This window comes from Pelodiscus sinensis, chromosome 5, assembly GCF_049634645.1.
Source record: "Pelodiscus sinensis isolate JC-2024 chromosome 5, ASM4963464v1, whole genome shotgun sequence".
NCBI classification, from domain to species: domain Eukaryota; kingdom Metazoa; phylum Chordata; order Testudines; family Trionychidae; genus Pelodiscus; species Pelodiscus sinensis.
The window spans coordinates 86,823,060-86,837,038 of record NC_134715.1 but is presented as its reverse complement, the minus strand read 5'-3'; the positions used below and the strand labels follow the sequence as shown (position 1 = coordinate 86,837,038).

At 43.3% G+C, this 13,979-nt stretch overlaps 1 protein-coding gene across 4 annotated transcripts in view; it reads left to right on the top strand.

The window, feature by feature from the left end:
* DCUN1D4 (defective in cullin neddylation 1 domain containing 4) overlaps positions 1 to 13,979 on the top strand; it is a 57,675-nt gene that overhangs the window by 14,769 nt on the left and 28,927 nt on the right. For all 4 annotated transcript variants that reach the window (XM_025179927.2, XM_075930443.1, XM_075930444.1 and 1 more), the window contains 2 exons: positions 172 to 211; positions 5,320 to 5,434. In XM_025179927.2, coding sequence (XP_025035712.2) covers positions 172 to 211; positions 5,320 to 5,434 — 155 coding nt within the window. The remainder of the gene's footprint in view (positions 1 to 171; positions 212 to 5,319; positions 5,435 to 13,979) is intronic.

Sequence of the window (13,979 nt, the reverse complement as noted above, 5' to 3'; positions counted from 1 at the left end):
CGCGGCTTGAGTCTGGACGCAGGGGAAGTTTTTTCGGGAAAAGGCTACTTTTCCCGAAAAAACCCCTGAGTCTGGACACGGCCCTGAAATGATAGTTGAAAAAGCTATTATAGAGCTTTATATTGTGAGGGGATCATATCCTTTAACTGCATTGATGAAAATGTCTTACAGAATCTGACAGAAGACGTTGGTCAAGACGATCACCAGACAGGTACTTGATGATTATTTAGTAGAATTAAAGTATACTCTTTAAAAGAAAACTGAATTTATTTAACATTTAATTCTAATATGTTAAATGGCTAAATTGTTATCTACTATAAAATAATACAAACAAAGTTTGCTTTCAAAAGTAGTATTGAAAAACAACTGTGCTTGTAGTTTCTCCAACTGAGTGCTTCCCATAGGTCTTAATGAGATCTACTACTCCCTCCCCCCCCCTTGCTTCCTAATAGGAATTTGCTAAAGTCTGTGCCTGTACACGACTCTCACTTCTGAGATCTAGCTTCTTAGCACAAGACTAGCAGAATCTCCCTGGCTTTTCACGTTTTCAGACTCTTTTGAGCTGTACTGGAAACAGAGGACAACTTAAGCCCCCGCTGTCCATTGTGTTCCACCCCTTCCTGCACTTCGAACACTCTAGTCATGTTTCTCTGGATTGAGATTAAGGAAAGAATTTTACTTAAGAAGATGACCCTCTCTCTGTGTTATCAGAGTTCAATCAAATCCGTATTTTAAATGGTTTTTATACTAATGTGAAAAGTATGGGGAATAATCAGGAAGAACTAGAAATGTTAATAAATAAACACTACTATGACATAGTTGGCATCACACAGACTAAATGGGATAATACACATTACTGGAATATTGATATAGAAGGATGCAGCTTTCTCATGAAGGATAGGCGGGGGGGGGGGAAGGGAGCAGGTGTTGCCTTTTATATTAAAAATGTATACACTTGGATTGAGGTTGAACTGGAAATAGTAGACAGACTTGTTGAAAGGCTCTGGGTAAGGATAAAAGGTGTAAAAAAAGAGGGTGATGTCATGGTAGAGGGTCTACTACAAACCAGCTAACCAAGTAGTAGAGGTGGATGAGGCTTTTTTAAAACCACTAACAAAATAATCTAAAGCACAGAATTTGATGGGGGACTTCAACTACCCAGACATCTGTTAGGAAAACAAAACGGCAGGGCACAGATTATCCAACAAATTCTTGAATGCATTGGAGACCTCTTCCCCCCCCCCCCCCCCCCCCCAGAAGGTGGAGAAAGTTTATAGGGGGAAGCAGTTCTAGATTTGATTGTAATGAATAGGGAGGAACTGGTTGAGAATTTGAAAATGGAAGGCAGCTTGGATTAAAGTGATCTTGAAAAGAGAATTCATGATTCTATGAAATGGTAGGAGGGATAACAGCAAAATAAAGACAATGGATTTTAAGAAGGCAGACTTCAGCAAACTCGGGTAGTAGGTAAGATCATGTGGGAAGCAAATCAAAGGGGAAAAGCAGTTCAAGAAAACTGCCAGTTTTCTTGAAGAGACATTTTTAAGAGTCCAAGAGCAAACTATCCCACAGCATAGGAAATAAAGGCAATGTGGCAAGAGACCACCTTGAATTAACCAGATATCTTCAGTAATCTACAAACAAGAATCCCTGTGGAAACTAGATCAAATTATAAGGATGAATATGAACAAACACAAATATGTAGGGATAAAACAAGATCAGATTAGAGACAAAGGGTAACAAAAAAAGATTCTATAAATACATTAAAAGCAAGAGGAAGACCAAGGACAGTTTACTTAATGAGGGGGAAAATAGTAACAAAAATGTGGAAATGGTGGAGGTATTTAGTGACTTCTTTGTTTCGGTTTTCACCAAGAAGGTTGGTGGTGATTGAATATCTAAACCAATGAATGCCAGTGAAAATGAGGTAGGATGAGAGGCTAAAATAGAAACCGAGCAAGTTAAAAATCATGTAGACAAATTAGGTGTGTTCAAGTCACCAAGACCTGATGGAATGCATACTCGAGGAGATATTTGAGCCATTATCAATTCTTTGAAAAAATATGGAAAGAGTCTAGAAGACTGAAAAGGGACAAATAATAGTAATTGATTAACAGGGAAATAAGGACAACCTGGGGAATTACAGACCAGTGAGCTTATCGTTTGTACCAGGAAAGATAATGGAGCAAATAATTAAACAATCAATTAGCAAATATTTAGAAGATAATAAAGTTAAGTAATAATCAGCATGGATTTGTGAAGAACAAATAACCTGATAGCTTTCTTTGACAGGGTAATAAGCCTTGTAGGTGGTGGGTGTGGGGATTGGTAAATGTGGTATATCTTGACTTCAGTAAAGCTTTTAATATTATCTTGCCTGACTTTCGCACTAACAAACTAGGGAATTACAACCTAGATGGCGTTACTATATGATGGATGCAAAACTGGTTGGCAAACTATTCCCAGAGAATAGTTCAGTCATGCTGCTTGGGTTTAATAATTGGGCTTTCTCAGGGATCAGTTTTGGATCCATTTCTGTTGAATATCTTCATCAGTGATTTAGATAAGCTAAATATGAGTCAACAGTGTAACACTCCTGCGCGCCCCCCTCCCCCCCAAAAAAAGCAGACATCATTCTGGGGTGTATTAACTGAAGTGTTGTAAGCAAGACCAAAGTAATTCTTCTCTCCTGTTCTGTGCTGATTAGGCCTCAACTGGCATATTGTGTCTGGCTCTGAGTTTTACATTTCAGGAAAGATGCGGATAAATTGGAGGAGAGCCGAAGAAGAGCAAGAAACTATTAAAAGTATAGAAAATGTGACCCATGAGGGAGAATTGGAAAAACTGGGTCTGTCTGGAAAAGAGATGACTGAGGGGGACATAATGATTTTCAAGTGCCTTAATGGTGGTTACAAGGAGGAGGGAGAGAAATTGTTTTTCTTAACCTCTGTTGATAGGACAAGAAGCAATGGGCTTAAAGTGCAAAAAGGGAGGTTTAGATTGGACATTAGGAAAAATTTCTAATGGTCATGTGGTTAAGTGCTGGAATAAATTTACAACATTGCAGTTTGAGTAGTTTAGACAAACATGTCAGGGATGGGTCTTAGATGGTGCTTGATCCTGCCTCGTGGGATGAGGTTTACCGGGGCGGTTGACAAATGCCTTTGATGTAGACCGTGGAGCATCCAGACTAGCGCGCTGAGCCGATAAACAGCTGATCGACTCAGCGCAGCAGCCATTTTAATTTAAATGAAGCGGCGATTATTTAAATCGCCGCTTCATTTGGGTATGTCTAGTAAACTAATCTACATGGCTCTGGCGACAGAGCCATGTAGTCTAGACATGCCCAGGACGGGGCTACTTAGGGTTGCTTCCTACCTCCGCTTCTCCTTTCACATCCTCTGCCCCCACGCTCTGCTGTCTGCTCCACTCCCCGTCTCCCTCCTGCCTTCTCTGACCTCCTCCATCTCCCATCCTCCTCCTCTCTCCTCTGCTCTCACCCTTCATTCCTCTGCCCACCGCCGTCTTCTAGCCTGCTCCTCTGTTCTCCCATCTCCCTCTGTTGCCTCCCTCCTCTTCCGCTCTCCTCTGCTCCCCTTTTTGAATGCAGTGCTCCCTTGCGCCGGCAACTCTCCCCCTGATGTCAGGGACGTGCACACACTCTAGCCCCGCCCTAAGCCCACGTGCGGCCCCACCCCCGCTTCCAGCTCTTGTCCCAGGACTCGGCCCCCCTGCATGCCGCTCAGCTGTGCGGCCGCACGGGAGCAAGCAGTGCAGACTGCTGTCAAAACACTGCATGCCTCGTGTAGCATAGGGGTCGACACCGTCGAAGTGCGGAGCGAGTCTCCCTCGCCGCTGTGAAGCGGCCCCACCCCATCACAGAAGCAAATATGCCATCCTGGTGGTCCTGTTCTCCAGGTGGTGCGCACCTACGCAGTGGGGGTCGCGTGGTCGGGGTAGCAATTCCCTTTTTTGTCTGGCGAGTAGGGTTTTTTATAACTTGTCGAGCCGTGTGTGTATACACATACAAATATATGCAAATAGCTTCTTTTACACTGACGGGCATGAATACAAAGATTAAGGCAAGACTACAGAACACACAGGCCTCATTTAAGTCAGTTCTGCTGTTGTTAATAAAATGAAATATTTACCCAATTTCCACCCATATGATAGCACTTTTAATGAGCAATGACAGTCCAGGAATGTAACTACTAAAACACACATCAACAGAAATAGAGAGGTAAGGGATTGATTACAAAAATTTGCAGAAGGACAATAGGGTTGAGGTCTGTTATTTCTCACCTCTATATATTTATTTAAAACGTTGTTGCTGGGCAGCATGTCAACCATTCCACCAGCAGGATGGGGGGTGAGCTCAGCCCCCACACAATGCAGTTGGGAACCAGCCTCGTGGTTGTCGTGCAGCTGCAAGGCCGCAGCACTAGCTCTGGCTTTCTGCTTGTAGGGTGCAAGGCAGCGGTGGAGTTGAAGGAATCTCTGACCTTCCCCACCATACCTGGCTCATGGAGAGAGACAGAGCAAGTGGCTCCATGCACTGCTGCTCTCTCTACGCACCCTCTCCCCACTGGAGCCACTTGCTCTGTCTCTCTCCATGAGCCAGGTGTGGTGGGGAAGGTTGGGACTTCCTTCACTCTCCCTGCCCCTTGTGCCCTCCAAGTATGAAGCCGGAGCTGGTGCTCCACCCTCACAGCAGCATGGCAACTACAAGGCTGGAGTGGCAGTGTGGGCGCTCTGCTGCATTGGGGAGGAGGAGTTGAGCTTAAGCCACATCACCTGTGAGGCGGCCATAGATAGCACTTTGAGAACCACTGCTGTAGAGTACTTCCTGTTCTTCTTGGGACAGAGAACAGGAAATTCAATTAAGAAATCAGATAAGGGTGTCTGAGAAGTATTGTGCTTTAATCACTGGGCTATCCCTTTATTATGACAAGTGAAAGGCAAAACCTCAAGTTCTGGTTTTAATAAAATTGAAAATGTTTCCCAGGGTTCTAAAGCAGATTTTCTTAAGCTTGTAGCCCTAATTTATACTGTGCAGATTGAAAATAATACAAGAGATTGCTCTTTGTTTCTGTAATGTTTTTCAGTGCTTTCAGTCTTCCCAGAAATCAGGCAGTAGTGGCATGTAAAAATGGGTGGCATTTTGAAAGGAGTTGGGAGAATTTTGTTTAACTCTGAAGTCTCAATTTTTTTTATTCAAGCCAATTCACCTGTCTCAAAAAATGAGACACAAATGCGCATGCTTTACAATCCTATTAACTACTTTTATTCCTTGTCCTTGTTTTTAATTCTCTCCCCTAGGAAGTCTCCGATCTTGCAGTTCTTCAGACTGCTTTAGCAAAGTGATGCCTCCAAGGAAAAAGAGGAGACCTGCAGCAGGAGATGATTTATCTGCTAAGAAAAGTAGACATGATGGGTATGTCATCTTAATGTTAAATGATAATGATAAATGATAAAACGTTCTTAATGAATAGCTGAGGTGATCATCCACTTATGAAATGGTAAAATGGGCACTAAATGTGGGCTTTTGTGCCTCAGTAAGGTAGGATGGCTTTGTAATTATGACAGTCCTGTTTTTTAGACTTCTTGTGTGACATTGGAAACGGTAACTTAATTTCTGTGCTCCAGTTTCCGAGCTGGAAAAATGTCTTGCTTGCTTAAACTAGGAACTCTTAAGGGCATGTGTGCACAGTAGCTAGACAGTAGGGCTTGTGCTATGTTGCTCCAGTGTATAATAAGTGGCTCAAAAAGCAAATGTACTTATAATAAATCTCAAATGTAAAAAAATCTTTTTACTAATTGCCAGCCTGGAATTTTATTATAATGTCTTATTCAGTGTAGGCTCCTCCCACTTTTGTTCACTGTCACTAGTAATAAAAGTTCTCTACGACAAATTAGGTCCCTAATTATGTCTGTGCAACTTCGTGTTTAATAGGGTTGCATAAGGGTAACTGACTTGGAACTTATTAAAATCTGGTGCTGATGAAAGGAAAAGTCTCTAGCTCCCCTTTTCTGTATTGGCTATGCAGTATAGAACAAACTGACAAAGCAATATACGTGTCTGTCTTAAATAGTTTTGTACTGTTTTTCAGAAATGTAAGTAAAAAGTGAATCAAGGTGCAAAATAAATATTACAACATAACTACAAGAAAGTGGCAAATGTACACACACGTATAGAATGAAGTGAGACCAGACACAATGCTTTTTTAACAAACTCAATAAAAATGTTTGCACTAAAATCAGCCCCTTGTTTACAGACAGCACTGCTTCCTGAATCTCATGTACTGTTTCAATGTTTTAGCAAAGGACATGTTCAAATTGTATACAAATGGTGAAAAGCTGATTTACATTTCTAACATTTTTCTGTTAGTGTGTGTGTGTGTGTGTGTGTGTGTGTGTGAGAGAGATATGCAAATAAAGAATGGGGATGTGAATGACGATTCCCCCTGCACTCCCTCAGACAGCAAGGTGGGAGAAGAGGAGGGAGTGCTTCAAAGCGGCAGTGCTGCGTAGAGCCCGGGGTCTGCTGATTTGAAATGCTGCGTGCATCCTGGGGCCAGATGGAAGTCCCCAGCTGGCCCTTAGCTCCCCATGGCTCTTCACCGAAAGGTCTGTAGGAATGCCTAACATAGTGAATGCTAGTGGGAAGTGGGTAGTTTTAGAAGGTAAAATTAAAAAAAGAACAAGTCAAAAATCACCTAGAAAAGTTAGATGCCTGCAAGTCACCAGGGCCTGATGAAATGCATCCTAGAATACTCAAGGAACAGATAGAGGAGAGGTATCTGAGCCTCTAGCTATCATCTTTGGAAAATCATGGGAAACAGGAGAGATTCCAGAAGACTGGAAAAGGGGCAAATATAGTGCCCATCTATAAAAAGGGAAACAAGAACAACCCAGGAAACTACAGACCAGTTAGTTTAACTTCTGTGCCAGGGAAGATAATGGAACAAGGAATTAAAGAAATCATCTGTAAACACTTGGAAAGTGGCAAGGTTATAGGGAACAGCCAGGATGGATTTGTAAAGAACAAATCGTGTCAAACCAATCTGATAGCTTTCTTTGATAGGATAACGAGCCTTGTGGATAAGGGAGAAGCGGTGGATGTGGTATACCTAGACTTTAGTAAGGTGTTTGATACGGTCTCGTATGATATTCTTATCCATAAACTAGGTAAATACAACTTAGATGGGGCTAATATAAGATGGGTGCATAACTGGCTGGATAACCATACTCAGAGTAGTTATTAATGGTTCACAAGCCTGCTGGAAAGGCATAACAAGTGGGATTCCGCAGGGGTCTGTTTTGGGACCGGCTCTGTTCAATATCTTCAACAACACTTTAGATATTGGTATAGAAAATACGCTTATTAAGTTTGCAGATGATACCAAGCTGGGAGGGGTTGCGACTAATCTGGAGGATAGGGTCATAATTCAAAATGATCTGGACAAATTGGAGAAATGGTCTGAGGTAAACAGGATGAAGTTTAATAAAGACAAATGCAAAGTGCTCCACGTAGGAAGGAACAATCACTTTCGTACATACAGAATGGAAAGCGACTGTCTGGGAAGGAGTATGGGAGAAAGGGATCTAGAGGTTATAGTGGACCACAAGTTGAATATGAGTCAGCAGTGTGATGCTGTTGCAAAGAAAGCAAACATGAGTCTGGGATGTATTAACAGGTGTGTTGTAAGCAAGACACGAGAAGTCATTCTTCCACTCTACTCTGTGCTGGTTAGGCCTCAATTGGAGTATTGTGTTCGGTTCTGGGCACTGCATATCAAGAAAGATGTGGAGAAATTGGAGAGGGTCCAGAAAAGAGTAACAAGAATGACTAAAGATCTAGAGAACATGACCTATGAGGGAAGAATGAAGGAATTAGGTTTGTTTAGTTTAGAAAAGACGATTGAGGGGGACATGATAGCAGTTTTTAGATATCATCTAAAAGGGTGTTATAAGGAGGAGGTCGAAAACTTGTTCATTTTGGCTTCTGGGGATAGTACGAGAAGCAATGGGCTTAAACTGCAGGAAGGGAGGTTTAGGTTGGACATTAGGAAAAAGTTCCTAATAGTCAGAGTAGTCAAACACGAATAAATTGCCCAGGGAGGTTGTAGAATCTCCATCTGTGGAGATATTTAAGAGTAGGTTAGATAAATGTCTTATCAGGGATGGTCTGGACAGTATTTGGTCCTGCCATGAGGGCAGGGGACTGGACTCTGTGATCTCTCGAGGTCTCTTCCAGTCCTAGTATTCTATGATTCTATGGCGTTTCAAAGCAGCAGCACTGCATGGAGCCCAGGGTCAGCTGGGGACTCCTTGAGTCCCCTGCTGGCCCCGTGTTTCCTGCAGCGCTGTCACCTTTGAAGTGTAGCTATAGCATTGGAGCTGTTATCGACTAATCGAATAGTTGATGCAGATTACATTGACTATTTGATTAGCTAATTAATCAAAAATTTACATCCCTAGTAAAGTTAAAAATATACTACAATTGTAATTGTAAGGGTTTTCATTGTAAACAATTTCTCCTTATTTATGTGTAACTAGTACTCTTTTAATGCTGTTATTATTTTAGTGTGTTTTTTAGCTTTGTTATAGAATCAGATCTGTTATCCTCTGGCAGCAGAGGAATGTCCCACTCCTTGAAGTTGCTTCCAGTTTTATCTGCCCCCACAGTAGTGAATGGCTTAGGCATACCTCCATACCTGAGGTTATGCCTACACTAGGAGATAAGGTTGAATCTATTAAGATTGATTTCTGGTCACCTGACTTTGTAAAGTTGAAGGTTCATGTCCCCACTGTGCCTGTAAGAAATCAACGTAGTTTGAAGTAGCGTATCCTCATTAGGGAGACTGCCATAGACTTTGAGAGCAGTGCACTGTGGGTAGCTATCCCACAGTGCCTGGGCCACTTTGCATTCTGGGCCATGCTCCCACTGGGACCGAAACTGTGGAGCAGGTGGTTATGGGTTCATGTTGTCAGTGTCCCGTAATGCACTCAGCTACTCTTTCCACCGCCCCCTTGCTTGAGATCAACAGGAAACAGTCTTTTCCTGCCCCTTTGGCTGTAGTTACTCGTGCAGACGCCATAGCAGTATGACCATAGAACCCCCCTTGTGCATCCTATTTTTCATCAAGCCATTCTGATGTTGATGTCTCCTTTGATACACCTAATGGTGCAGTATTTTAAAAGCATAAGCCCATCACTCCATCCGGGGAAAAAAACGAGGAGGAATCTCCTCCATCTCGGGGTACCATGGGCACTCTGTACAGGCATGCTCTTGTGTTGAACAATCGGAAACACAGCCAGCATTCGATCTTCTGGAAACAGTGGAACATGGGTTCTGGTGCCATCAGACAAGCACATATTGGTGGGACTGCATAGTACTACAAGTATGGGATGATCAGCAGTAGCTGCAAAATTTCCAAATATACAAGACCACTTTCATGGAAATTTGCAAATGACTTTCTCCTGCCCTGAAGCAAATGAGAAATGCTACAACTATGGAGAAGTGTGTGGCAATTGCGCTGTGGAAGCTTGCAATGCCAGACAGCTACCAGTCAGTTGGGAATCAATTCAGTGCAGGGACGTCTACAGTGGGGTCTGTTGGTTTTATATAAGTAGCCAAGGCAATCCACACCTTTCTACTACAGATGGTAGTGACTCTGGGAAACACATACTATAGTGGATGGCTTTGCCATAATGAGGTTTCCTAATTGCTATGGGGTGACAGAATGCATATCCCCAACTGACTACCTTGCCAAGGGATACTTCTCTATGGTACTGCAGGCACTGGTGGATCACGAGCCATTTTACTGACATCAACGTGGAATGATTGGCAAAGGTGCATGATGCACTCATCTTTTAGGAACTCTTGCACTTTCAGAAAGATGCATGCTGAAACTTTTTTCCCAGACTGAAAAATTAGAATCAGAGGTGGAAATGCCATAGTGATCCTTGGCAATCCAGCCTACCCTTTGCTCCCATGGCTCACAAAGCCATACGCAGGCAGCCTGGACCCCCAGTAAGGACCCCCAAATATAGGCTGAGCAAGTGCAGAATGAAGATAGAATGTGCTTTTGGACATTAAAGGGAAGGTTTTGGAGTCAGCTGACTGTTAGACCTCAGCGAACGCAACATTCCCTTTGTGGTGACAGCCTGATGTGTGCTCCATAATATTTGAGAGCCAGGCAGAAAATTATCTGCATGGTGGGGGTGGGGGGGGAGGCAGAGAACCTAACCAGACATATTGAGGAGCCAGACACCAGGGCGATAAGGAGAGTACAGTGTGGGGAAATGTAACTCAGAGAGGCTTTGAAAGAAACTTTTGAATGGCCAATTTTGAGAGTCATGCATGTTGCTCTCAATGAGGTGTGTCTGTTTTCAGTGTGTTTGCTTGCAATCCCTCTCCTGTGCAATACAAGCATTAAAGAGACTGTCATTCAGAGATCATGAACTTTTATTTAGGGAAGACTGCAAGGATAGAAAAGTTACAAGGGCACACATTACAGGAGATGCATTGTGGAGCCTAAAATCTAATATGTTAACATACAGCAAAGGTCCCCCTAAAGACAGTGGAGATGTGTTCTGTGCAAGGCCAAAGTTATGCTTTAAAGTGGCCTATGTACAGCGGGTACATAACAGAGTTCTCAACAGAACATCTGAACTCGTGGTTTGGAGGCAGGCATGGTGAGGGACCTGCCAGAGTATGATCATGCAAGTGGAAAGAGGGACAGGGTATGGTCATGCCAAAGGGAAGGGTGGTGGCCCATGTGGCTTCCCTCCTCTGTGCCAGCTACACTTTGCTTCCAGCAGAGTGCTACTTTCCCATCCCCCAGGAATCTGGAAGTGGCAAGACAGGAGGAAGGGAGGGGGTGCCAAAGGCTGAAACCATGCTAGTAGCAGAATAGCTTCCCCTTCTTTGTCCAGGTTGCCAGGAGAGAGAAGTCTTATCTGAATCACACAGTGATAGGGAGCTGATGCTGACTGATTATGGCCAGAAACCTGGACCTTATGCTGCAATACTTTGTGCTGCAATGATACCAGACAACTTACTGCTGGCTTGGTGTAGAAAGGTGTACTCTTGTGGAGGAAGGAATAAGGCTGGCTTCCACAGAAGCCTTGTGAGAAGGATCAAAGAGTTCCTATCTGAGAGCTTCATGGAGATCTGCAGAGAGGATTCCTGCTCCACCTCCAGACACACTAACAAGCTGTTCTGGGCCCCCCATGCTGTTCAGGCACAGAGCACGACATGTATCACATCCAATTGCCTTAATCTGCTTGTAGTCTGGAAAGTTCACCATTTTTTCCTTAAGTGCCCTCCCTGGATTAGTGCCTGACTTTGAGGCATTCTGGGAGGGAGTGGATTGGCTCCAAAGTGATGAAAAGTTCTTGGCTCTCTCCAGCTGGCCATTCTCTTTGTCCTCTTTCTCCAGTCCCTCCACCAGCACGCTACTCCCCTGAATGTCTTGGGTGGACTCCACAGTCTGGTGTTGGAAGCTAGTTGGGTCCCCCCACTAGAATCATATGCAGTTGGTTATAGAAATGGCATGTTTGTGGCAATGCACCAGACCATCTGTTTGCCTCCTTTGCCTTGTGGTAGGACTCCTCAAGCTCCTTCATTTTAGCTGGGCATCTCTGGAGTATCCTATTTGCACCAGGCATTTTGCTATATCAGCGTTTCTTTTGCTGTTTTGGATCTCGCATGAAGAAATGAACCCATTCTCTTGCTCGATGAGGTCCAGGATCTCCTGCACGTTCATACTGGTGCTCTTTTGTGCCCCAGGGAACTGGAACTCATGGGACTTGAAGTCATGACCACGTGTGCTGCTGAGGTGTGCTACGTTTTGAGGTGTGCTCTCAATGCTGGCCACACAGGAAATGAAATTCAAACTTTTCTGATGCTTTTTCTGTTTACCTGGATAACTGTAGAGGTAAAAGTTCTAGGCAGAGCAGTCAGAGCAGGGAACTGTGGGAGGCCTTCTGGAGGCCAAAAACCTTGACTTTCTCTACTGGGTCTGCATTGCTGTGAATTTGACCATGCCATGTTGAATTTTGAGTTAATCCTTGTGAAAAGCAGGAGTACCAAAATCAACTTTAATAGCTCTTAAAGTTGATGAAATTTCTCTAGGCAGGCTTTACAGTATGGGTTTCTGAGCTGAAGAATATGTTCGAGAATTTTGTACAAACCCTGATCTTAAGAGTTTCTTTAGAGCATCTATCCTGAGGCCAGTCCCACAAGGTTAAAAAGCATGGCAGGACTAGCTGTGATCTCACCCTTACCTCAGGGCTCTGACACTGTCTCCAGGAAGGGAAGCCCTGGAGGCACCATTCTCCATCTGAGTCTGAGGTAGACTCAGATATCATATAGAGGGCATCAGATGAGCCCTTGTAAACGTGTACCCTGGAAGGACTTTGATTCACACAGGAGTGTGATTCGGCTAAAGGGTTGAGGAGCCTAAAAGGCTGATTAAATTGAAGCAGTGCAGGCACTTGCCTCCTACAAGGCCCCCCATCTGGCTGAGTGCAAGTGCTACCCCATTACAGGCTACCCTACCCCATATGGAGTTTGAGAGCTTCTACAATCATCCCAACCTAGGATTTTGAGTTGTATCAGCCATACAAGAAAAGATGAGATTGTCCTTCTGTGTACTTTTGTTCAAAAGTATACCTCAGCACATTTGGGAGGAAATTGTATTTCACTTTGCTGCTGCTGGCCAAATATGACTGGTGTCTGCTCTTCATGTCCCAGAGAATAGCTTAAGGCTATAATTAAGACTATCTTTCTGGCATTTTAGACAGGGCTATAGCTACTGCAGTGACTATGCTCAATGCATTGTGATTCCAAATTTTGGATATCCAGGGGAAGTGCAGTTCATGATTCAAGACTTGCCTTCTGAGGACTCAGATGTTTAGGGAGAAGACTGTGGCATGCACATGCTGAAGGCCTTCAAAGATGTCTTCTGTGTTCTAGGGATTTACACCCTTTCTGTGTAATGCAAACAGTACCATCCCCAGCTACATCCCAGACACAATAAGCATCATCTTACCATCTGTATTATGGAATATCATGCTAAAAAGAGCCCAAGATATGAGATGCTCAGATGTCTTCCTCAGTAATGCATATGGCTTCTTCCACACATCAACAGACTTGATGAGATGGTTAAAAGCTGCATCAGACTTAGTCTTGAAAGCACAACCTTAAGAAAAGCCTCTTCTCTCCTTTTTACACTATCAGACAGGTAGGTGTTTTTAGGTCTAGTCTGTACTACAGAGGTCTGCTGGCATTGATGTTTTGGTTAGGGTGTGTGTGGGGGGGGGGGGGGGAGGGGAAATGCGGCCCTTCTGGCATAGTTGTCAGCTAAATCTCTGGTGTAGGTGCAATGATTCGAACAGGAGAGTGCTTGTATTGGTTTAGCTAATTACATTAAGGGATGTGGTACAGCTATGTCAGCAGAATTTCTCCTTCTGCTGGCCTATGCAACATCTACCCTAGGGCAAGGGTTCCCAAACTTTTTGAGACGGGGACCAGTAAATCCATTCACGAGCTTTTGGAGGACTGGTAACATTCATTTACATATTTGCATATTCATTAAGCAAATGATGAATATGCAAATAAGTTTCTGGTCCTCCCGAAGCCTTCAGTGCCAGCTTTAGCAAAACTTTTGATACGGTCACCCACAATATTCTTGCCAGAAAGTTACGGGAATATGGATTGGACTGTAAGATGGATAGAAAGCCGGCTAGACCAGGGTTTCCCAAACTTTTTACTTAAGTTGGAATCCATTTTTTTAGTACTGTTTTTTGCAGCCCCAAAATATAAATGCATATTAAGAAAAAGAATGAAAAATGAATACATTTTAACTGTATTATTTAGTTACAATAATAACAGTACATAACACAAATCTTAATTACAATTTAACCAGTAGAATTTTAACAGTTGTAAAGCTTTTTTATTTATAATTGAA